At 37.3% G+C, this 25,580-nt stretch overlaps 1 protein-coding gene across 2 annotated transcripts in view; it reads left to right on the plus strand.

Annotated features, from left to right (window-relative positions):
* DMXL1 (Dmx like 1) overlaps positions 1 to 25,580 on the plus strand; it is a 153,085-nt gene that overhangs the window by 29,569 nt on the left and 97,936 nt on the right. For both annotated transcript variants that reach the window (XM_045566459.1, XM_045566460.1), the window contains exons 6-10: positions 5,749 to 5,815; positions 7,104 to 7,282; positions 17,753 to 17,942; positions 19,356 to 19,524; positions 24,074 to 24,286. In XM_045566459.1, coding sequence (XP_045422415.1) covers positions 5,749 to 5,815; positions 7,104 to 7,282; positions 17,753 to 17,942; positions 19,356 to 19,524; positions 24,074 to 24,286 — 818 coding nt within the window. The remainder of the gene's footprint in view (positions 1 to 5,748; positions 5,816 to 7,103; positions 7,283 to 17,752; positions 17,943 to 19,355; positions 19,525 to 24,073; positions 24,287 to 25,580) is intronic.

A 25,580-nucleotide genomic window follows, 5' to 3' on the forward strand; every position in this document is an offset into this window, starting at 1 on the left:
TTTAGGCTGTGATTTGCCTTTTCTTGTACACAAGAAAGTGGAATTCACTACTTCCCTTGTTGTACAGATCCATTTTTTAAAAAGTCAAATAGAATAACTAGGAAGAAACATAAGAAATAGGTAAGGCTTATATGGAAATCATTAAATAATAAACTTGCTAAATTATACGAAAGGAAAAAGAGACACCTTTCATCCTTTTGAATGGAAAGCTTCCTATTGTGAAGACATGTATTTTTCCCACATTTATCTATATATTGAACATAATCCTTTTTTTTTTTTTTTTGAGGTAGAATCTCACTCTGTTGCCCAGACTAGGGTGCTGTGGCACCAGCCTAGCTCACAGCAACCTCAAACTCCTGGGCTTAAGCAATCCTGCTGCTTCAGCCTCCCAGGTGGCTGGGACTACAGAAGCATGCCACAATGCCCAGCTAATTTTTTCTATAATAGAGACGGGGTCGTGCTCTTGCTAAGGCTAGTCTCGAACTCCTGAGTTCAAACTATGCTCCTGCCTTGGCCTCCCAGAGTGCTAGGATTACAGGCGTGAGCCATTGCTCCTGGCCACCAGTCACATTTTAAAAAGTAAAAATAAATATGTAAAATTATACTATTTAACCCGATATATGGAATATATCATTTCAGCATGTAATCAATTTTTTAACTGTTACAGATATTTTATATTCTTTTTTTCATGTTAAGTTTTAAAAATCCAGTGTATATTTTACTGTACATCTCAATTTGGACAAGCCACATTTCAAGTTCAATAGTGACATATGGTTAGTGGCTATCATACTGGACAATGTAGCTCTAAAATATAAAACTTCACCTATATTTTCTTCTAATATTTTTGTTATATAGAAACTCAATTTTTTCTTCCATCTGACATTTGTTTTGGTATGAGTTATAAAACAGACCTTAACTTCATTTTCCCTCCACAGAGCTGGCTAGTTTGCTCCACTGTAAAATGTTATATACTAAATCTCCATGCATAACTGAGTCTAATCTTGGACCCTAATCTGTCTGCTCCCACATCAATAACAAAATGCTTTATCAGCTGTAGCTTTACAATTCATTTTACTATACTGTATATCTTTATTCCTCTTGTCTTTTAGAGTTTCCCTGATTTTCCCATATTTGTCCTTTCAAGTAAAGTTTAGAACTATGGTCAAAGGTAAAAATTCTAATGGGATTTTGACTAATAGGAAATTTAAAATTACATGTTTGGTTAACATTTGTCATTTTTGTTATATTGCTATTGGACAAGAAGTGCTGCCTTAGAGTGAGGGAAGGAGTTTCTAAGAGTGACACCAAAACTAGAAACTGAAAGGGAAAGTTAATAGTTTTGACTGTATCAATAAAACATTTCTATAAAGCAAAAGACCACAAGGAAAGAAACAAAAACACGAGGAGAAATATGTCCAATTTGGGTTAATGCCTTTTTAAAAGGCGATCTTAAAAATATAACTAGAAAAGAACAGGTATGACAATAGTAAACAACAGTGAGCAATGTAGAGAAAATTCTAAAAAGATGTAGAACAAGGCCGGACGCGGTGGCTCATGCCTGTAATCCTAGCACTCTGGGAGGCCGAGGCAGGCGGATTGTTTGAGCTCAGGAGTTCAAGACCAGCCTGAGCAAGAGCGAGACCCTGTCTCTGCTAGAAATAGAAAGAAATTATCTGGACAACTAAAAATATATATAGGAAAAATTAGCTGGGCATGGTGGCACATGCCTATAATCCCAGCTACTTGGGAGGCTGAGGCAGGAGGATCGCTTGAGCCCAGGAGTTTGAGGTTGTTGTGAGCTAGGTTGATCCCATGGCACTCTAGGCTGGGCAACAGAGTGAGACTCTGTCTCAAAAAAAAAAAAAAAAGAAGAAGTAGAACATAATAATGAGCATATTTAAGAGGTGATTGACCTCATTTGAAATCAAGAAATGTGAAATCTTCAGAAAGAAAAGGATGAGTGATATCTATTAATAATATTTAGAGAAACAGATACTCTTATAAACTGTAAATAAGGGAGTGCAATTGATATTATCTTACTATAGAGAATTTTGGAAGTACGAATCAACAGGTTTAATTTTTTTCATATCCTTTTAGATAGCAATTCCAGGTTTCATTCATTTATTCAACAAATATTTGTGGAGTGCTGATTGTGTTCCAGGCAGCTGTAAAAGTGCTTGGAATATTGCAGTGAACAGATAGGGAGAGAGAGAAAAGAAACCAGTAAACTAGCATAATGTGATATTAAACGAAATCCTTTCTAAGTCTTACGTGAAGCAGTAGTAGCGTAGATATCAGATGCCAAAGTGAGAGTAAAGAAGACCTATATAGAGAACTTGTAGGGGAGACTTCAAAGGAGCTGATTCTATGTATTTTCCACCCTCAGCTAGATCATGGATAGAAAAAAGGGTTAACATGTAGAGAAGGAATAGGATTTTGCATAAATAATTTCTTTAGAAAGAGTTGTAGCTTTGCTTTCAAATCTTTCATATAAGGGCTGGAAGGGAGGAGCAGCAAAGTGTTACATTGCCTTTATCACAGTTCTATTGAGAGACTTCCCTTGGATGAATTGAGCTCTTGAAATTTTATGTTTTATGCAGTTTTATGCCATTGTGAGAGAGGAGGAAAGAAAGTTAAATTAAGTTCAGAGTATACAGGCAGGCGCGGTGGCTCACGCCTGTAATCCTAGCACTCTGGGAGGCCGAGGTGGGAGGATCACTTGAGCCCAGGGATTTGAGGTTGCTGTGAGCCAAGCTGGTGCCCCGGCACTCTAATCTGGGCAACAGAGCGAGACTCTGTCTCAAAAAAAAAAAAAAAAAAGAGTTCAGAGTAAGCAGTAGTAACTTGGAATTAACATACTAATTATTTATTTGAAATGGTTTGTTATTTAAATAAGCAGAAAAGCTGTGAGACTAGAAACTATGCAAGTTTTGATTCAGGATCAGCTAAAGATTACACTCATTGAAATACATTTAAAAGTTGCGTTTTGATCACATTCCATTTGTGGTGCATTTAAGACACTGGTTCCACATGTTAGATGAAGATAAGCACGATAGAAGAAAAGTAGATAGGGTAAAGGAAAGAAAAGTAGGGGTGACATTGAAGCATTGACCTGAGAGAAATGAATAATTAGGCCATGAGTTCATGTCTCTGGGAGCAAACATTATAGACAGGGAATATCGTGTGCAAAGACCCTGAGGTAAGAATGTGCTTTAAGGCCAGATGTGGTGGCTCATGCCTATAATCCTACCACTTTGAGAGGTGGGGTGGGAGGATCACTTAAGGCCTGTCTCTACAAAACATACAAACAAAATTTTTTAATAACAGAGTGTGCTTAACTTGTGGCTGGAGTGAAGTGAGCAAGTGAGGTGGGACAGGAGGTATGATCAGAATCAGGAATCAGTTTATAGGTCATTGTGTGAGGCTTTTTTGCCTTTTAATGTGAATGAGTTGGGAAGCTCATAGGGGTTTTGAGCAGAGAGAGTACTGAGATCTGCCTTCCTTTTAGACTGACTGCTGTGGCTGCTGTTTTTAGGAGAGGTGATAGGTGGAAACAAGATCACAATCATGGATACCTGGCATTTTTATTATATGTTCTGCTGAAGTGAGCAAACAGACGAGGCATTTCTAATAATTTGTTTTAAGGATATTCTTAGGATTAACCAGAGGGTACAAAAATATGAATGCAGGAATGCTCATTGAACATTTTTTTTTTGGCACAGCAAAAATTAGAAAACAGTAATGAACTATTTATTTATACTCTGTTGCCCTGAGTAGAGTGCTATGGCATCAGCCTAGCTCACAGCAACCTCAAACTCCTGGGCTCAAGCAATCCTTCTGCCTCAGCCTCCTGAGTAGCTGGGACTACAGGCACGCGCCACCCAGATAATTTTTTCTATATGTACTTTTAGATGTCTAGCTAATTGCTTTCTATTTTTTTTTTTTTTTTTTTAGTAGAGACGGGGTCTCGCTCTTGCTCGGGCTGGTCTCGAACTCCTGAGCTCAAACGATCCACCTGCCTTGGCCTCCCTGAGTGGTAGGATTACAGGCATGAGACACCGCGCCCGCCCAGCAATGAACTATTAAATAATTTTAACTCATGGTGTGCATATATACACAATGGAATACCATAAGCCAATAAAATAATGATATAGGTCTATATACCTGTACCTATATACACATCTTTTGCTTTTATATCCAAATATGTTCATGACATATTTTTAAATGAGATTACAAAGCAAACTGTAAATGACATCAGTTTCTAACCCTTCCTCCTTCATACTCTGCTGCAGAAAGTAGAGGAAAGCAGAGAGAAGGGTCTGGAAGTCTGTGTATTAAAATGTTAACAGTGGTTTTGCTTGGAAAAGGATGTTGTGGTATTGGTTAAACTATAGATTATTTCCTTTTCTTCTTTTCATCCATCTGTATCAATTTTTTCCATTATGTATTTGTTACACTTAACATCAGAAAGAAAATTTATTTGTATTTGAAATGAAATATGACAGAATTCCTCTGGCCTACTTTGCAGATAAGTTTAGTGTTGATCTCTAAACGTGAATTTGGGCAAAGAAAATGAAGGCAGTGGTAATGGTGGGTGTCTTGATAAGTGTATGTGGGTAGCCAGAAGAAAAGGCAATGGAGGGAAATGAGCCAAAGTTCCTTTGAGAAGAAAAGGCAAGTAATATATTAATACCAAGTATATAGGTGAAGCTAGCAGGCTGAATCCATGATTGCTGCAGGTCCTCTATTAGCCCACACATAACCTTTAATTAGGTAAATGCTACCCTAAGGCAAAATTTATTATAAAATATTGGCTCATTGTCAACGAAAATGTATGTTGGAATATAGAAATCCATGGTTCTGGAAATTATATTTCCAGATTAAAAAATGAAACCATTCTCTTTCATTCTAAGGGAATGAGAGCTATGACTCTTTTATTTTAGGCTTTAAAGGTTTTGACAAGTCATTCATTGCATCATTCTTATTTGTGAATATTTTTATATTTAAGTTTATCTTACTAACTTTGTTGGATTGGCAATTTAGTTCTGGGTTTTTGGTGTTCTCTTGGCCCAAAGAGTAACCAGACACACCAAAACAAGATAAGCATGCAAACAAGGTTTGAGAAAGAGCAAGATACATTTGCTACAGATGACAGTGGGCCGCCTGTTGTAACAAGAGGCTCTGCTTATAGTCTGGGGTCCTGTTTTATACTGTCTGGATTGGGCCCTCCTGGTGGTTCAGATATCACCATGGAACCACTTTGATGGACAGTTAGTGGAAAGATAGTTAGCCTTTAGTTACTCTAGGTTACTTTCCAGATTCTATTATGCCTGGGCTGCTTGGCCCCCTGGCTCTGAGGTGGGGGATTCCCTGCATTCTTTTGCAGATTAGCAGGGTAAAATCCTCCTTTCCCCAGGTGTGGTAATTGCATGGGGCAGAATTAAGGTAGGGCAGCACCAAGACAGGGTGGCTGCCCTAGTCCTCCTTCCCCAGGTGGGGCAGTTGCTCAGGCAGCACCAAGGTGAGGTGTCAAGGCGAGGTGCCCACCTTTGTCCCTGGGATAGCCTAGGTCCCTTGCTATCTACCTAACAATTTGTTCATTTTTGAGGTGCACTTAAAAGTGAATGTGAAACTGTTATCACAGAATTTTCTATTTGAAGCAATTGCTGAAGTATAATTTTGAGAATATTGCATTTTTTACATGTTTAATTCTTCTTGCAATTATTTCCTTGCCTGTTTAATTTACAGAACTGCTTCCCAAGTTCATTTAATGAAATTTTCACCAGATGGAGAATTTTTTGCCACTGCTGGGAAGGTAAATTGTGAAAATGCTATTGCCAAATTGTATGTTTATAGTTTACTTTGAAACTTTAAAAACATTAACTGGCTTCATTCTTTTATTTATTTACTTTGGAAATACTATTTTCTATAAAAAAATATTAAATAGCAAAAATTGATTATTATGGCATTAAAAGGCAGTGTGATATAATCGAAATAACACAGAGACAGATGTGGGTATAAATCTGGCATTCACCAGCTTTATCATCTTGGGCAAGTTAGTTAATCTTGAGTCTTCCTTTTCTCATGTGTAATGTGAGGATAACAACATCTATGTCATAGGTCATTAATCGTGGGATTAATTTAGACAGTATATACAGTGTAAAGTGACTGGCACAGTACCTTAAGTGTAGTGCAATCAATAAACTATATAGCTTCTATGTGTATCATCTTTTAGCTGATATGTATATTAGGCTGTATTTAAAATAAAAGATTTTATAGGGTTTCTAGAAGGACATTTGTAATTCTTTAGTGTGCATGCTTTGTTATTACCTGTTTATTTCAGAACATTGTATTTCTTTGATAGTATTTTTAATCATTGGTTCATAGAGCATTCCATGAACCACTAATAATCTGAAATTATTGGCTCAAATCCTTCTGCAAACTAAGAGTGTGAGATACTCTAAAACCACAGTGAGGTTTTTTTTTTTTAGGAGAGAAGTGGAGCTGTTTATTGTGATTGACTTTACAGGTGGGAACTCAGTTATAGCTTAAAAGCAGCACCTGGTGCATTCTGGTCTCACTTGTTCTTCCCTATTTCCCAAATTAGGAGGTATAAATTTAATTGTGCATAGAATATTTTATAGTATTAGTGTTATTAACTAGTTATTATCATCTACATTTTATTTGAAAAGTCATATGATAATAAATGAAAAATATTCCTTTTTTTTTTTCCCCAGTAATTATCAGTCTTCGTTAGTCTGCTAGTGGTATTGATTTCTTATTTGATATTTGGCTTAAGGGAAAAGAAACCCTTAATTTCATCTTTCAGTCTTTCCTGAATGACTCCATTTCCCATAGTATATGGTAATTAGGAAGCATTTTCATTGAACACAGAATACACACATTCATACACTTCAATTCTCAAAGCACAATTAAGGAATGCTAATAGAAAAGTATCAGAATAAGAATTTTCTTCTCAATTTCTCTCTGCCCAGCCCCTCCTCCTATCCCCAAGTTCCTGCCATTGGGGAGGAAAAAATCTTACTTTTGCTATTTGATTAACCTTTAGTTCTGATCTGCATGTTTTTCTGTTTTTGCCTTAGGATGACTGTCTTTTAAAGGTATGGTATAATGTAGAAAACTGGCGGACAGCTGTTACCTCTCCAGATAGAAGTTCAGAAAAACAATCCCAAGGAGAAATTGACTTTTCTTTTGTTTATCTGGCCCATCCTCGAGCTGTAAATGGATTTTCCTGGCGTAAAACGAGCAAATATATGCCTAGGTCAGTGGATTGGTCATTTTTTCCCATGTATTAAGGGAACATTGTCTTTGTGACTTTGATTGCTTTTCTCACTTTGAGAGTTTGTAGCTATAGGACTTCAGAGCTTATGAAGATTAGAGAAATATTAGATAGTCCCTGGCCTGCATACCTCTGACTATGGGTCAACTATGATTGACATTTAGTATAAGAGCCATTTTAAAGGAGTTGAAGCTGAGGTAATTTACCAACATATAAGATGTCTTTAAGTCACAGAGTTGTGCATATTTTCTTTTTCTTCTCTGTTTTGTGTCCAGTTCTTTCATCTCTTATTCTCTAGATTTCAGTTTGCCATGGACATTTTTACATTTCATTCCCTCACTTTGTACCTTCTAGTATGTCTCCTCTGGTTTTCTTTTTTTTTTTTTTTTTTAAGTGATTTATTGAACCTGGGTCCACTGTCATGTGCCTATAGTTCCAGCTACTCTAGAGGCTAAGGTGGAAGGATCACTTGAAGCCAGGAATTCTATGATGTGCTGTGATTGTGCCTGTGAATAGCCACTGCACTCCAGCATGCGCAACATAGCAAGACCTCATCTCATTAAAAAAAAAAAGGTAGCTTTACTGAGAGGTTATACCATGAATTCTCAAGTATTTATTTGACTGTACCCAACATGTCTAAGGAAGAGACAGTGGGTCAGTGCCCTACATTATCCTGCCCTGAAATAAGTATTAATTTAACCCATACAAGCACACACACGTACATTCCCATTAGTACTTTTTTCCTGTAGTCCTGGAAAGATTTCATATCATGCTGAATTTCTGCCTATATTTATGTAAGTTACAGAGACCTATTACTTAAGCATAGGTAGAAACTCTTTTTGTACCACATGGCCATTTTCTTTGTTTTTTTTTTTGACACCACACACAGAGCCATTTTCAATTTGGCCCCACCATGTAAGCAATGCTGTTTTCCCTTACCCTTTCACTGTTTTATGCATTTGCCACTGGAGATGTCTTTTAAGGTGATCTGTGGTAGTGTACCTGAATCGTTTGTTGACTTTATTTTTGCTCTTCTTTGCCAGCAAAGTATATCTAGACTTTTTGAGCTATAGTGCAGTAGTTCCTATTCTTCCTACCCCAACCCTAAAGTCTAACAAAGTGTAGGTCTAGGAGGGACACTCTGGGAAAAGTAATGGTTTTGTAGAAGGTTGTGTCAGAGTCTTTGGGCTAAAGGAGAATGGTCTGGAAAAGCTTTAGGTAACAAAATCACCCTCACATTAGCTTCACTTTGATAACTATTATTTTAGTACCTCTGAGACCATTGCCTCCATATATAAAAATACATTAAGAATAGAATGAACTTGTGGCATATATTAACTCTCATTCTAAAAGTTGTGAATGACCCCAACTCTCATCACAAACCGTCAGCCTTTTAAGCCTATCTGAGGATTATGTAGTTTCAGAGGCTGATTTCTTCTGATACCTCCATGTGTTTTCATTTATAGATGCTGCTACCACTAGAAAGGAGGCTTATGAAGTATTGCATATTTTGAGAGAGAACAGTCACATCTGCTCCTGACCTAGTTCACTCAGCGTCAGCAGAATTGATCATGGTAGATGCAGAGGCAGATGCCTTAAACTGGCCCATTACAGGAGTCTGATAATATCAATAAAGCATAACAGTTGGTTTCTTTTCCAGACCATTTTCGTTTTATGTCTGTCAACTAAATTTTGTAGCATAGGGAACTGTCTTGTAGAGAACGAGAATTTTCTGTTATGGCATCTCTTTAGAGGTCTCCAGAATTGTGTTTTTGGATTCATGTCATTTAAGAACCAGCTAGTCTTTCTGAGCTCTTTTAGTTTTCATTTCTGTCTCACCAACTGCCTATGGGTATGTAGTAGAAATACTGACCTTTGCTGATGGGAACGAGATCTCATCAAGGACCATTGCTTTCTGATATGTCATTTTGACCGGGTAATATCAGTGCTTTTTGGTTTTCCACCTAAAATTAAGGTACTTTATCAAATGTCTAATACTGTATGCAAAGGAACTGCTATATTGAGACAGAAGAATGGAGGTTTTGTAATGATCATGTTCTTCTTTTTTTAAATTTCAGAATATTATGGAGATACAAACGTTTTGGTTACATTAATTAGTTTTGTACAGTTTGAGCCAAAGTTTAAAGTGTGTCCGTCACCCAGATAGTGTGCATTGTTCCCGTTAGGTGTAAATTTGCTCATCCCCTCCTCCTCCCACCCCCCACCTACTTGATTTCTGTTGAATTTTACTACCGTATGTACACATGAGTGTTGATCATTTAATTCTAATTTAATAGTGAATACATGTGGTATTTGTTTTTCCATTCTTGCGATACTTCACTTAGGAGGATAGTCTCAAGTTCCATCTAGGTTGTTACTAAAGTTATTAGTTCACCTTTTTTTTTATGGCTGAGTATTACTCCATGGTATATATGAACCACATTTTATTAATTCACTTATGTATCGATGGGCACTTGGATTGTTTCCACATCTTTGCGATTCTGAATTTGCTGCTATAAACATTCAAGTGCAAGCATCTTTTTTATAAAATGTCTTTTCTTCCTTTGGGTAAATACCCAGTAGTGGGATTACTGGATCAAATGGTAGATCTACTTTTAGTTTTTTGGCGTTATCTCCGTACTAGTTTCCATAGAGGTTGTACTAGTTTGCAGTCCCACAAACAGTGTATAAGTGTTCCTTTCTCTCCACCTCCACACCAGCATCTGTTGTTTTGGGACTTTTTGATAAAAGCCATTCTCACTGGAGTTAGGTGATATCTCATTGTAGTTTTGATTTGCATTTCCCTGATCATTAGAGACATTGAGCATTTTTTCATATGTTCTGGCCATTAGTCTATCTTCTTTTGAAAAGTTTCTGTTCATGTCTTTTGCCCATTTTTAATGGGGTTGTTTGATGTTTTCTTGCTGATTGCTTGAGTTCTTTGTAGATTATGGTCATCAGCCCTTTATCAGATATGTAGCATGCAAATATTTTCTCCCATTCTGTAGGTTTTCTGTTTGCTTTATTGATTATTTCCTTGACTGTACAGAAGCTTTTTAATTTGATCAGGTCCCATGTATTTATTTTTGTTTTTGCTGTGATTGCTTTTGGGGTCTTCTTTATAAATCCTTTGCCTATGTCATTATCTATAAGAGTTTTTTGAACATTTTCTTCTAGAATTCTTATAGTTTTGTGCCATAAGTTTAAGTCTGTTATCCTTCATGAATTAATTTTTATGAGTGGTGAGAGGTACAGATCCTGTTTCAGTCTTCTACGTGTGGCTATCCAATTTTCCCAGTACCATTTATTGCATAGGAATTCTTTTCCTCAGTGTATGTTTTTGTCTGCTTTGTCAAAGATCACATGGCAATATGAGGATTGTTTTATATTTGGGTTCTCAATTCTGATCTATTGGTCTATGTCTCTGTTCTTGTGCCAGTACCATGCTATTTTGGTTACTATAGTCTTGTGGTATAGCTTAAAGTCTGGTAAATTGATGCCTCCCAATTTGTTCTTCATGCTTGAGTTTGCTTTGGCTATATGGGTGTTTTCTGGTTCTATATGAAGCATAGAATGATTTTGTCTAGGTCTGCGAAAAATGACATTGGTGTTTTAATGGATATTGCATTGAATCTGTAAATCACTTTGGGTAGTATAGACATTTTAACAGTGTTGATTCTGCTGATCCATGAGCATGATATGTTTTTCTATTTGTGATTTCCTTCCTCAGTGTTTTGTAGTTCTCCCTGTAGAGGTCTTTCACCTCCTTGGTTAAATATATTCCTAGGTATTTTATATTCTCTGTTGCTGTTGTGAAGGGTATTGAGTCTTTAATTTGATTCTCAGCTTGACTGTTGTTGGCATACAGGAAAGCTACTGATTTGTGTACTTTGATTTTGCAGCCTGAGACTCTGCTGAATTTATTTACCAGTTCTAGGAGTCTCTTGGCAGAATCTTTGGGGTTTCTACATATAAGATCATATTACAAGCAAAGAGCGATAGTTTGACTTCTTCTTTCCCATTTGGATACCCTTGATTTCCTTCTCTTGCCTCAATGCTCTGGCTAGGACTTGCAGCGCTATGTTGAATAGAAGTGGTGACAGTGGACAACATTGTCTGGTTCCAGTTCTAAGTGGGATGCTCTCAGTTTTTCCCCCTTTCAGTGTGATGTTGGCTGTGGGTTTGTCGTATATGACTTTTATAATATTGAGATATGTTCCATCTATTCCTATTTTGTTAAGAATTCTTATCATAAAAGGGGGTTGAACTGTGTCAAATGCTTTTTTTGCATCTATTGAGAGGATCTTATGGTCTTTGTTTTCATTTCTATTTATGTGGTGAATCACATTTATAAATCTGCCTGTGTTGAACCATCTTTGCATCTCTGGGATGAAGCCCACATGGTCATGATGGATTATTTTTTTGATGAGCAGCTGAATTTGGTTTGTTAGAATTTTATTGAGAATTTTTGCATCTATATGCATGAGGGATGTTGGTCTGTAGTTTTCTTTTTTTTATTGTGTCCTTTCCTGGCTTTGGTATAAAGGTGATGTTGGCTTCATAGTATGAGTTGGGAAGAATTCCTTCCTTCTCGATTTTATGAAATAATTTCTACAGTATAGATACCAGTTCTTTGTAGGTTTGGTAGAATTCAGCTGTGAAACTAGCTGGTCTTTTGCTGGAAGACTTTTTTATTGCTGTTTCAGTTTTGTTACTTGTTACTGGTCTGTTCAGGAATTCTGTTTCTTCCTGATTAAGCCTAGGGAGGTTGTGTATTTCCAGGAATTTTTTCATTCCTCAATGTTTTCAAGTTTATGTGCATAGAGATTTTTGCAGTATTCAGAGATGATATTTTGTATTTCTGTGGTATCAGTTGTGATATCTCCTGTTTCATTTCTTTTCTTTTTTTTCCTCCCCCACCCTTCCACTACCCTTCTTTTTCATTTCTGATTGAGCTTATTAGGGTCCTTTCTTTTCTGTTTCTGGTTAATCTAGTGAGAGCCCTGTTAATTTAGTTTATCTTTTCAAAGAACCAACTTTTTGCTCTATTTCTCTTCTGTATAATTCTTTTGGAATCAATTTCATTTAGTTCACTCAGACCTTAGTTATTTCTTTTCTTCTGCTGGGTTTGGGATTGGTTTGCTTTTCCTTTTCTAGTTTCTTAAGATGATGCATTAGATTGTTTATTTGTGATTTTTTTGTCTTTTGGATATAAGCATTTAAGACTATGAGATTTCCTCTTAGGACTGCTTTTGCACAATCCCATAGATTTTGATACCTTCTGTCACCTTTGTCATTTAGTTCGAAGGATCTTTTAATGTCCATATTAATTTCCCCCTTGACCCAATAATCATTCAGCAATAGGTTGCTTAGTTTCTATGACTTTGTGTAGAGTTGAATGTTTCTGTTGAAATTGATTGTAATTTTATTCCACTGTGATCTGAGAAGATACATGGTGTATTTTGTTTTTTTAAATTTGTTGAGGCATGTTTTGTGGCCTAGGATGTGATCAGTTTTAGAGAATGCTCCATGAACTGATGAGAAGAATGTATATTCAGTAGTTTTGGGGTAGAATGTTCTGTAAATGTCTGTTAGGCCCATTTGTTCTATAGTTCCCTTTAAGCCCATTATTGTTTTGCTTATTTTCTGCTTGGAGGATCTACCCCATTCTGTCAGTGGAGTGTTAAAGTCCCGGGCTATTATGATGCTGCTGTTTATTAGTTTGTTTAAATCAAGTAGGGTTTGCTTTATGAATCTGGGTGCACCTGTGTTAGGTGCATAAATATTTAGGATTGTGATGTCTTCTAGTTTAATTGTTACCTTTACCATTATATAATGACCACTATCTTTGTCTTTCGTAACTTTTGTTGATTTGAAGTCTGTATTATCTGATAATGAGAATGGCTACACAAGCTTTCTTTTGGTTTCCATTTGCATGGAATATTGTTTTCCATCCCTTCACTTTGAGTCTGAATGGATCCTGTGGGTTAGTTGTGTTTCCTGGAGACAGCAGATTCTTGGCTTGTATTTTTTATCCATTCAGCCAGCCTGTGTCTCTTGAGTTGGGAGTTAAAGCCATTGACATTTATTGAAAGAATTGATAAGCAGGGTTGATTTCTATTCATCCTGTTGCATAGAACGTTATTGCTTTGTTTTACCTCTTGAGCCATTGTGTTGTCTGGACTTTGACCTTTAGCTTTTGTGTCATTTTACATTAGTGGGTGCCTATTGTGCTGATCCCTGTAGGTGCAGATATGAGTACTTCCTGCAGGGCAGGTCTAGTTATGACAGATTTCCTCAGCGTTACTTGTCTGGGAAAGACTTAATTTCTCCATCAAATCTGAAACTTGGTTTTGCAGGATACAGAATTTTAGGCTTGTAGTTGTTCTGTTTAAGGAGATTGAAGATGGGAGCCCACTCCCTTCTGGCTTGTAAGGTTTCCTCTGAAAAGTCTGATGTTATCCTAATAGGTTTTCCTTTGCAGGTCAGTTGTTGCTTATGTCTAATTGCTTGTAGAATTTCTCTTTCATTTTGACTTTGGCCAGGTTGATTACTCTGTGTCTTGGAGATGTCCTATTTGCTATGAATCTTCCTGGAGTTCGATGACCATCTTGTTTTTTTTTCTTTTCTTTTCTTTTCTTTTATGACAGAGGCTCACTCTGTTGCCCGGGCTAGAGTGCCGTGGCATCAGCCTAGCTCACAGCAACCTCAAACTCCTGGGCTCAAGTGATCCTCCTGCCTCAGCCTCCCGGGTAGCTGGGTCTACAGGCATGTGCCACCATGCCCGGCTAATTTTTCTATATATATTTTTAGTTGTCCAGCTAATTTCTTTCTATTTTTCAGTAGAGACAGGGTCTCGCTCTTGCTTAGGCTGGTCTCCAACTCTTGAGCTCAAATGATCCGCCTGCCTCAGCTCCCCAAGTGCTAGGATTATAGGCGTGAGCCACCACGCCCAGCCCGATGACCATCTTGTATCTGGATGTCTGGATCTATGGCAATACTAGTGAACTTTTCAATAATTCACTCAAATAGATTTTCCATGCTTTTAGCACTTTCTTCTTCCCTCCCAGGGATACCTATAATTCATATGTTTGTTCACTTTGTATAGTCCCGTATCTCTCTCTGTGAATGCTCTACCTTTGTTCTCTTCTCTGCCTGTTTAAATGGTTTGGTTAGCTGGAGAACCTTGTCTTCAAGCTCTGAGATTCTTTCTTCTCCTTGGTTTAATCTGTTGCTGAAAATTTCTCCTGCGTTTTGAAAATCCCTGAATGATTCTTTCTTTTTTTTTTAAGTTCTATTATATCTTTCCTAATTTTATCTAGTTCTGTAGTGACTTTTTCATTAATTTCCTTAAATTTTTTTTGGCCTCTTTTTGTTGATTTTCAACTTTCTCTTCAATATCATTCATCTTATTTGCCATATATATTCTGAATTCCATTTCTGTCATTTACAATTTCCTTGCTGTTGGAGTTCACTGCTGTAGCTCCATTGTGATCCCTTGAGGGTGTTGATCTGTTTTGATTTTTCCTGTTGTCAGGGTTCTTTTGCTGCTTTCTTATTTGAGAGCTCTTTTCTCGACAAAAGGACTAATAGGTTTGCAGGGCTCCTGTTCCTTGTTGGAAACTCTCCTGCTTGATTAGAGTAAGGGGAGATCGCTAGATGGCGCTCTTTTTTCCCCTTTACTCCGGAATGTTGACAGGCCAGAGGAGGGGTGTGCACACTAGAAGCCTGTAATGCAGCTGTTCTGATTTGTTCTGTTTGCCTGTGATTGCCTCTCCTCAAGCCTGTGCTGGATGCTGTTTGGGTTTGGTGTTAGGTTTCACCAGATAGTTGTAGAATGTTCGAGTTGGGAGCTGGGCGAGACCCTCTTCACTCAGGCTGGTGTTGTGGGGGTTGCTCTACCCAGGATTTCCCCGCAGAGCTAACAGCAGCAGTTGGATGTGGTTGTCCTGGGTTCCTGGGCTGTGTGCGTTTGCTCAAACAAGGTCGCAGTGTACTCGTGGCTTGAAGCTGGGGGTGGGGTCCCTGGCAGGGTGTTGGACTTTGGAGCCGTTCTTCCAGCCCTGCTGTGGTGGTGGAGGCTCTAGGCTGGGGTCTTGGGGTCTAGGTGCAGCACTGGAGACTTGGGTATGGTGCCTCAGCCCTGGCGGGGGTTCTGGAGGCACAGAGGCGGGGTTTCAGGCTCCAATGTGAGAACCTCAGAACCGGGACTGGAGAGGAGCCAGAAACAGATCTTCATAGCAGGGCTGAGAGCAATAAATAGGGCCCTGTGGACCGAGCTGATCCAACCTGGAGGGTGGAGTCAGGGCCAAGCAGGCAGGAGACATCTGGGGCCTGGATGGCAGAGTCAGGTTCGAGCAAGTGGAAGGCTGTTCCACGGGCTCAGGGACCCCACTGATGCCAAGTCAGGTGGACATATGTCAGTTCCTGCATACCCACCATATATTTGCTTTTTTAAGGCTGTACCTGCTCATTTTTGTTGTTATTTGGATGGGGGGAGTGGGTATATTTTAATATGATATGCCATTGGAGGGAAGATAAGATGCCCTGGTAAAGAAGTGATGGAAAGGAGGTATTGCCAGAGAAATGCCTCAGACAGATCAGGGTATTTCCTCCATGCTGTTCTTGTCTTACCTGCTAGTTGTTTACATTGACTATCTGTAAGTCATACTGAGGAGAGTCACCTAGGGCTATCTACCCTGCAGGCTCATAGCCCTCTCCATGCTTCTGAGTTGTGACTTTTCTCGCTTGTCTTGTTGCTCTTGCCTAAGTTCTGATGCCTTTTCTGATTGTTTATTTAGCCCTTTAGTCTCTACCTTCAGCTGATCCTTTATAAACCTTTCTACTACCAGTTACTTACTCCTTGGCATTATGAGCCTTGAACTTTCCATATTGCCTTTTGAAACATTATGTTTTTTTAGAGACAGGGTCTTGCTCTGTTGCCCAGGCTGAAGTTCAGCGGCATGGTCATAGCTAACCTCAGCTTCAAACTCCTGGGCTCAAGTCATCCTTGTACCTCAGCCTTGAGTAGCTAGGAGTACAGGTGCATGCCACCACACCTGGCTAATTTTTTTTCTATTTTTCGTAGAGATGGGATCTTGCTGTGTTGTCCAGGCTGGTCTCAAACTCCTGGCCTCAAGCAGTCCTCCCTCATCAGCCTCCCAAAATGCTGGGATTACAGGCCTGAGCCACCATGCCCTGCCTTGTTTCCTCACTTTTAATCTCATTGTCACAGTCTTTATATATGTAAATATGGTGGGGAGAAACCAAGCGAGGAGGGGTGGCTAGGAGAGGGTTAGAGAAAAGAGCAAAAAAAAAAAAAAGGAGAGGCAAATGTGCATGAGGATGCGGGAAGGAGGAGAAAAAAGCAGTTTGGGAAGGAAAGAGAGAAAGAGGTCCTAGGGAAGCAGAGGTAAGGGACAGAAGGAAAGAGGTGGGGAGGCTGAGAGCAGAGAATGGTAGGAGACGGCAGATGGAGGGAAGCCCTGAGAAAGAGTAGAAAGAGTGAGGAAGGCAGGAGAGGGGGCTGGAGGGGGTGATATGAGAGAATGGAGGAGAAACAGGAGAGAACAACCAAGACAAAACATGCTATTCTCCCTTTTTGTCTCTTCTGCTACTCTTTCTTTTTTAATTAGGTAGATATGTTTAATAAAGTGGCTCCTATAGAATATTTTTATTTCTTTTTCTTTTATTTAACTCACTGAGTTACCTCATAAAACCTTTTGCTGATTATTCATTTTTGATCATATAGATATATTGGAACAAGTGACTACTGCAAGATGTGACTTTCTTTTTTATAAACTTGTTGAGTTACCTAGTAGAAGGTAGTCTCTGTTGATAGGGTTTCAGCCTTTGAGCTCTTGATGCTTATGAGGTTTATTAATATATATGTAGTTAATTTTTGCTTTTATTTTGAGGAGGTGGCAAGAAGGAAGTTAACTGAAAGTCGAGGGAGGTTGATTAGGCCTTATTTTATCATGAATTTTCAATTCTTAGATTTTGCTGCTTTGGATATGTTAGGCAAGGAGAGAATAAGTATACTAAGTAGTTACTGTAGTTTCTTAGTGACCGGTGCGCACAGATGCCTTTATAGGAAGTGAAAATGAAGCACTATGAAATAATTAAAATAATAACCATCCACTGAATAAATTAGAACATTTTATTAGAAGATGTAGTTTTTTTCCTTGTCAGCTGAGAAATTATGGCTTGATCTTGGTTTTTGTTCTTTAGATATAAGAACAATCTTAGATTATTGAAATAAGAACTACTGAATTCTAAGCAGAAACAAAATAGGTTGGCAAGCATTTGCTGTGATGGAATCTTTACATATTGACATTTTCTTCTTTGGTACCTTAGTTGTGTGCATTTAAGTAATTATGAAAATATTTTAGAATTTCCTATGATACTGTGTGAAATTTGTATTTTTGCCTCTAAAATCTTTTTATTCCCTAGGGCTTCTGTATGTAATGTGCTATTGACTTGCTGCAAAGATAATGTGTGTCGTCTTTGGGTAGAGACGTTTTTACCAAATGATTGTTTGCTATATGGTGGTGAATGCAACCACTGGACTGAACCAATCAATTTAACAAATAACTTCAAGAGAAATGCTTCCAGTAAAGAACGAGTTCAGAATGCTTTAGAAGTGAGTGTTTTTGTTAGATGTTATTTTCTACAAGTTTTAATACCTTTGGTACATTCCCTTTTTGATAATACAATGTTATGAAAATCCATATCTTCGGAAAACAATTCTCAGAAAATTTTCAGTTTTATTAGGTTCAAAAAATATTCTTAAGGATTTTGTCACGGTCACAAAAGTACCTATAATTGTAAAGTTAATCTTAGGTTAACTGATAATAACAAAAAGATGATTATAGTTGACCTAGCTGAAGTAACATAAAGTAAATTAAAATCTGAAAATGCAAAGATTTCACTGTAAAAATAACTTTTGTTTTACTTAAAGCTTGGGTAGTTTATCATATTCCATTCTACCATTTGTTAACTTTAGAACTGCCAAGAACTTGGAGTCTTTATTTTACAAATTAGTGTTGAAAGTAAAAGTCAATTTTTTTAATTTTTTATAGTATGGACGGGGTCTCACTTGTGCTCAGGCTGGTCTCGAACTCCTGAGCTCAAGCAGTCCTCCCACCTAGGCCTCCCAGAGTGCTAGGATTATAGCCATTAGCCACCATGACCAGCCAAAAGTCAATTTTTGATGTTTGGACTAATTCAAGATAGAATAGTAATACAGATTCTTCTTATTATTTTCTTAATATTGAAAATAAGTGATTTAAAAATTATTTATCATTAAATGTTTTGTATGATTATGGGGCAACTATTTTTCAAATTTGGGTAGTATTTTAATAGTTGAGACTATAATTGAATATATATTGCATAGCTATCCAACAATGAATAGTATGGTTATGTATAGTAATAGTTGAATGAAATTCCTGACTAGGAATCTAAATAAAGACTTGTTCCACTTTTAGCTCTGCCTCTTGTCAGCTTAGATGACCTTGGGTTCTGTATAAACTATTTTACCTTATAAAAGATGAGAATAACAATATTTGCACTGCTTGCCTTATAGGGTTAACTGAGATGATACTTTATAAATTATAAACTATCCTGCTGTATGGTGGTGATATCATTCAGTGCTTTGGTCACAGGGAGTTAGCTTTGGACAAAGAGGATAGCATATGTAGAGACATCATTATTCACAGACACAGTATGGGCAAAAATTTTTTTTTAAGTTTAGGAAATTAATTTTTAAGAAAATAAACCTGATGATGAACTTGTCCCCCCCCAAAAAAAAGAAACGAAAAGAAAACCAAATAAAAATTGCAAAGTATTGTGTGAAGGTTAAGAGATCCAGGCAGTTGAAGTTCTAACCTTATTCTGCAGGATTCAAATTTACTATATGAAAATATTGAAAGGTATTTTTACATATAAAATTATCTGAAATAGAATATATGTAACTTCTAACAGTGATTATGTAAGCTACACATAAATGACTTGTAACAATAGAGGTATTAGTTTTACTTTGTTTTTGTTCATACAGGTAAATCTGAGACATTTTCGTAGAGGTCGGAGGAGATCACTTGCACTTGTCGCACATACCGGATATCTGCCTCATCAGCAGAACCCTCATCATGTCCACAGGAACACTCCACTGCATGCCAATGCACTTTGCCACTTTCACATTGCAGCCAGCATTAACCCAGCCACAGGTAATAAAGCATTGTTCCAAATATGTTTTTGAAGTTGAGTAGATTGATTTTATAACAAATATGTTATACTTTTAGTTTTTGAATAAGTAAAATATTGAAGGTGACTTTCTTAGCCAACTTTTCGTTGTAGCCAGCTCACTGATTTTTGTTTATTTGTTTGCTTTTTAAGGCCATGATTTGATTTGTGATTTAAGATTTTAATAAAGCATTGAGATTCATTATTAGTTTATTCACAAGTTGAGATTTAACTATTACTTAGTAAAAGTTAATGCCACAGAAGTAGTATTTTATAATTATTGTATAGTTGTTCAAACCATTGTGTTTGGTTCCAGCATGGTGGCTCATGCCTGTAATCCTAGCACTTTGGGAGGCTGGGAGGATCGCTTGAGGCCAGGAATTCAAGACCAGCCTAAGTAACATAATGAGACCCTGTCTCTACAAAAAATAAAAACAAGTTAGCTAGGCATGGTGATGCGCACCTGTACTTCCAGTTTCTTTGGAGGCTTGAGGTGGGCCGATTACTTGAACCCAGGAGTTTGAGGTTGCACTGAGCTCTGATGACACCACTGCACTCTGGTCTGAGTGGCAAAGCAAGACCTTGTCTCCAAAAAAAAAGACCCATTGTGTTTGGTACTTGATCTTTGGAGCCATTTCATAAAAAAGGCAGAAATATGTAAAAGTTATGACTGGAAGAATTAAGAAACATATATCTGTAGTCAAATTTGTCCTATTAGAATGAAAGATCTAGAATATGTGGGTCCACCTATGAATTTAAAGATTTAAGTGCTTATTTTTTTAGCAAATATTTTTGTAAGTATAATAACCAGTGGTCACAATTGGGGCATTTAAAATAGAACCTTGCAATATTACTTGAAAAAAAATTAAAGACAGTTTTTTGCATATGATAAATGCCATCTGTGCAGAAAGTATACATCTACCCCACCTTAGTTCCTCTCTCTATAATATAACCACTATTGATGAGTTTTTATTTATTGTGGAATATCCTTAAGCGCAAATTCAACATAACCTACCTATTTCCATATAGCACACTAGATTTACAGTATTGCATTCTTCAAAGAAACAGAAAACATTATGGTTCATTAGTTACTTGAATAGAATTTTATTCATCCAAGCAAGAAGTACTTTGATAAGTCGAAGCGTAGAGTTACCATGATAAGAGTGAAAAGTATGAACTGATCTTCTAGCTTTTATTTGGTAGACAACAGTCTTAGCTCTAAAAGAATTCATGAGCCAAGAAAATGTGAATGGGAGGATATTGAATTATCTTTATTAAAAAATTATATAGGCTTGGGGAAGACCATCACCATTATCAAAAACATATACGGACAGTGGTTATAATACCCAGAGTCAATTCTAAGGTCAGTGGAATAATTTTGAAGTTCTCTGTTGAGTAAAGGACAATATTATTAGAATAAAGAAAGCTTGAATTCTCACATTAATGGAAAAGGATGAAGGATTACGGAATAATGAACCCTAAGTTCCAATGTGGCATCTCCTTACCTTCCAATAAAGAGAACTCTGAAACCTTTCTTTAGAAGGTAGGTCCCTAAGGAAAATAGAGAGCAAAACAAAGTAATATTATCAGCAGCTAGATTGGACCCTATGGAGAATTCCTTTCCCTAAATTTGATCTGTTGGAATGACTTTTCTGGATGTTTTATTTTCTTATTCAAAGCACAATGCTCATATTTGGCTTCACTTATTTGCTCATCAGTAGAAAGAGCCATAGGAGAGGAGCTCTTAAGAACATATTCCTTTAGTTCTAATTCTTATACCCTTTCTATGAGGACTTTTCATTAAAATGACTTTAACCAAATTTTTTGAGTGGGGTCAGAATATAGAGGAGATGCGAGTTTCCTTTTAGTTGGAATGTTTCTGTAAAAGCCAGCATTATACCTTTCTTCTTGTGTAGTTTAACAGCTAGGCCTGTGGTCTACTAAAGGTATTGCTGATCTCTTTGGGGTTGATTTTTAAGTCACCTATCAGAAAATCTTAGGCCAGGGACAGTGGCTCACACCTGTAATCCTAGCACTCTGGGAGGCTAAGGTCGGAGGATTGCTTAAGCTCAGGAGTTCAAGACCAGCCTGAGCAAGAGCGAGACCCTGTCTCTACTAAAAATAGAAAAAATTAGCCCAGCTTGGTGGTGCATGCCTGTAGTCCCAGCTACCCTGGAGGCAGAGGCAGGAAGATTGCTTGAGCCCAGGAGTTTGAGGTTGCTGTGAACTACAGTGATGCCACTGCACTCTACCTGGGGCAACAAAGCTAGACTGTCTCAAAAAAAAAAAAAAAAAATATTTTCTATGGATTCTTTGTAACACTCTTTCAATCCCTGTCACTACTATGTATCTACCTAGGAAGAATAGGATTGGCAGTTCAGCCCCTCAAGGCTTTTAGTGAGTGCTTAGTCTGTGCTAGCGTAGGAACTAGAAATAGTGGTAGATATTGGAGATACAGCAGTGATCAAAACAGGTGTGGTTCTTCCTCCCAGGAAGCAGGAGATAGATAAATATTAACCAAATAATTATACTAAGGAATGTACAGTTTTAAACAGAAATTCTTGGATTAGATGTGTCTATCAACTCTTAGAGTCAGCCTCCAATAGAAGGGACAGGAGAAAGATTCTTTTATCCTTTCCTTTACCATTCATCTCCTATAATATTCTTTCTATTGGTATCTAATAATAGATACATTGTTTGAACAGATAATTCATACTATTTTTCCTTTAAAACAGATTTGTTTTGGAGAAAGTTGCATTCATTCTAGCCTTTATAAGTTCAGCAGACACCAGCATGATTCATATTTGATTTAATATGATACTTAAATGTTTCCTTATGTCTATTAATTAGGAGTTACTTGTCACAACTGACTGGATTTGTACTTCAGGGTGCTTAATTTAGTAATTATTTCAAAAGTAATATCAAGGAAAAATTGCTTTTTTAGCTGAGGTAATCTGTCTTGAATTCTTTCTTTGAGTATGAAAAGGGAACCTCAGTTTCATACTTTCTGACTACAATCTTGATGCTAATAAATAAGCAATAATCCATTTTAAAATTAAGTGGATAGGTCATTAAAGAAGTTAATATATGGCAGTCTTTTAAGTAAAAAAAAAAAATTTGTTGCTATTGAGATGCATGTATCACTAGTTCCTTTGACATCATGATAATAGCATTTTTCATTGTGGATAAGGTTAAAATTTGTTTGTTGGCCGGGTGCAGTGGCTCATGCCTATAATCCTAGCACTCTGGGAGGCTAAGGCTGGAGGATTGCTTGAGCTCAGGAGTTCGAGACTAGACTGAGCAAGAGTGAGATCCCATCTTTACCAAAAAGATAAGAAAAAAAAGCCCAGCTGGGCGTTCAAGTGCGTGCGTGCCTGTAGTCCCAGCTACCTGGGAGACGAGGCAGAAGGATTGCTTAGAGCCCAGGAGTTGGAGGCTGCAGTGACGCCAGTGGGGCCACTGCTCTCTACCCAGGGCAGAGTGAGACTCTGTCTCAACAAACAAGGCAACTGAGCACCCTTACTCACAAACCCCACCCATTCATAAAAAATTTTTCTAAAAAATTGTAAAAAAAAATTTGCATATTGGCCAGGCGCGGTGGCTCACGCTTATAATCCTAGCACTCTGGGAGGCCGAGGCGGGTGGATCACTCGAGGTCAGGAGTTCGAGACCAGCCTGAACAAGAGCGAGACCTCGTCTCTACTAAAAAATAGAAATTATCTGGCCAACTAAAAATATATATAGAAAAAATTAGCCGGGCATGGTGGCACATGCCTGTAGTCCCAGCTACTCGGGAGGCTGAGGCAGTAGGATCGCTTAAGCCCAGGAGTTTGAGGTTGCTGTGAGCTAGGCTGACGCCACGGCACTCACTCTAGCCTGGGCAACAAAGTGACACTCTGTCTCAAAAAAAAAAAAAAAAAAAAATTGCATATTAACAAAATTTGTGATAAATTAAGATATTCCTGTTAACATGTCTACAAATTATAGACCTTTTTCATCATGAGAATGTTTTTTAGGATTAAAGAAAAGATGTATGGTTAAATAAATTATGCTGTATGACCTAGAATATGTAATTTTAATTTTATCTACTGTATAACAGGTATGTTAAATTTACCATTTAAATTAATTATGCAGCATTAATAATAATGGTGGCAAACACTATGTTGGAAATCTTACTTATAGGTTAAATAAAATGTTTCCAAGGTTTAAAGATTAATGCAATGTCATTATAAATTGTACCCATAGAATGTACAAGACCAAGAATGCACCCTAAGGTAAACTATGGATTCTGGGTGATAGTGATATGTCAGTGAAGGTTCACCAGTTGTAATAAAAGTACCACTTTGGTGGCAGATGTTGATAATGCATGTGTAGAACAGGGTATATGCCTATCTGTGTACCTTTCTCTGTAGTTTTGCCATAAACCTAAAATTGCTCTAAGAAATAGTCTTTTTAAAAAAAAACAACCTCAAAATCAAGTTAAATTAAAAAGTGAAGGAGAAATTTAATTTTGTGATTTTTTTTTTCTTATAGACATTCCACTTCTTCCATCTATTACATCTCTGAGTCTAAGTGAAAATGAAGAGAAGAGTGGACCTTTTGTGGTACACTGGCTAAACAATAAAGAGCTGCATTTGACTTTGTCCATGGAAGTCTTTTTACAGCAACTTAGAAAAAGTTTTGAACAACCATCCTCTGAGGCCAGTGTAGAAGACTCTAATCAGGCAGATGTAAAATCTGATGAAGGTAAAGCTTGAAGAAGAAAGAAAAATTTAAAGTTTTGTTTAAAATAGCGGGAGTTTTTAAAATTAGGATTAAACTAGCTACTGTAAGAAATAAACTCCAAAATTACAGTGACATAATTCATGAACTTGCTCATTTAATAATTCAGTATAGCTGTTCCTCTTCAAGGTGGCTTTCTTCCACATGATTCAAAGACTCAGGGTTCTCATTCTTGTGGTTTTTTTCAGCCCCTAGGACTTTGCTACTTAAAGGACTATCTGTAGACTAACAACATCGACATTACCCAGAAGCTTGTTAGGAATGCATGTCTCAGGCTCCACACAGACCTACTAAACCAGATTTTACCACTTAATGAACTCTCCAGGTCATTTGTATGTACATTAAAGTGTGAGAAGCATTGTACTTAGGGCCTTAAACTCTTCTGCAGTCAGCCTTCAGTTGGTGTAGAGAGAGAGAAGAGGAGGAGAAAGTATAGCTATTTCTCAACTGCCTTGACTCAGAATTGACACATACCACTTCCACTCTCGTTCTGTTGGCAAGAACTAGTCACAGGGCCCTATGTAGTTCCTGACTGGATAGCCTTGATACACTAAGGACCGGGAAGTATGAAACTGGGTTTGGCAGTTAGCCGTCTCTGCTACAGTCTGTGGTTCATAAATGTGTTTGTTTTTAAAAAGTTTCATTTTAATTGCAAGGTCATACATGATCATTAGTGAGGAAAAAACCCAGTGCAGACAGGTATAAAGTTTTTCCACGTTGTTAAGTTTGATGCATATCCCTCCAGATTGATTTTTTTCTATGTGCATACAAACATAAATACAGTTTTTATTTTAAAGAAAAAGCTGTTATGGGTGTTCATTTTAAAACAAAAAGAATGTTCCACAATTTGTTGTAATTCAGTCAGTAATGGCAGTCTTTCATCTCATTATTTTTAACAGCTACTGAGTAGTCCATGTCTAAGAGAAAACTTTTAATAGTTCTTCTATTAACAGATGTTTAAATTGATTTAAATTGTTTTTCACTATGTATGCTAATAATGGTACAGACACATCTTTTCAATTTTGTGTGAATTTTTCTATAACATAGATTCCTAGATGTGGAATTACCAAACAGTATACAAAATTTAAATAACAATACTTCTGACAAATTGCCCTCCAGAAATGTTTCACTAGTTTATACTTCTAAGTATATCCAAAACGTTTTTCTACATCCTTGCCAACACTGAATCTTTTCATTAGATTACTTTGCCAGTTAATAAGGGAAAAATGACTTGTTGTTTTACTTTGCATTTTCTTAA

This window comes from Lemur catta, chromosome 12 (genome assembly GCF_020740605.2).
Source record: "Lemur catta isolate mLemCat1 chromosome 12, mLemCat1.pri, whole genome shotgun sequence".
In the NCBI taxonomy this organism is placed as follows: Eukaryota; Metazoa; Chordata; class Mammalia; order Primates; family Lemuridae; genus Lemur; species Lemur catta.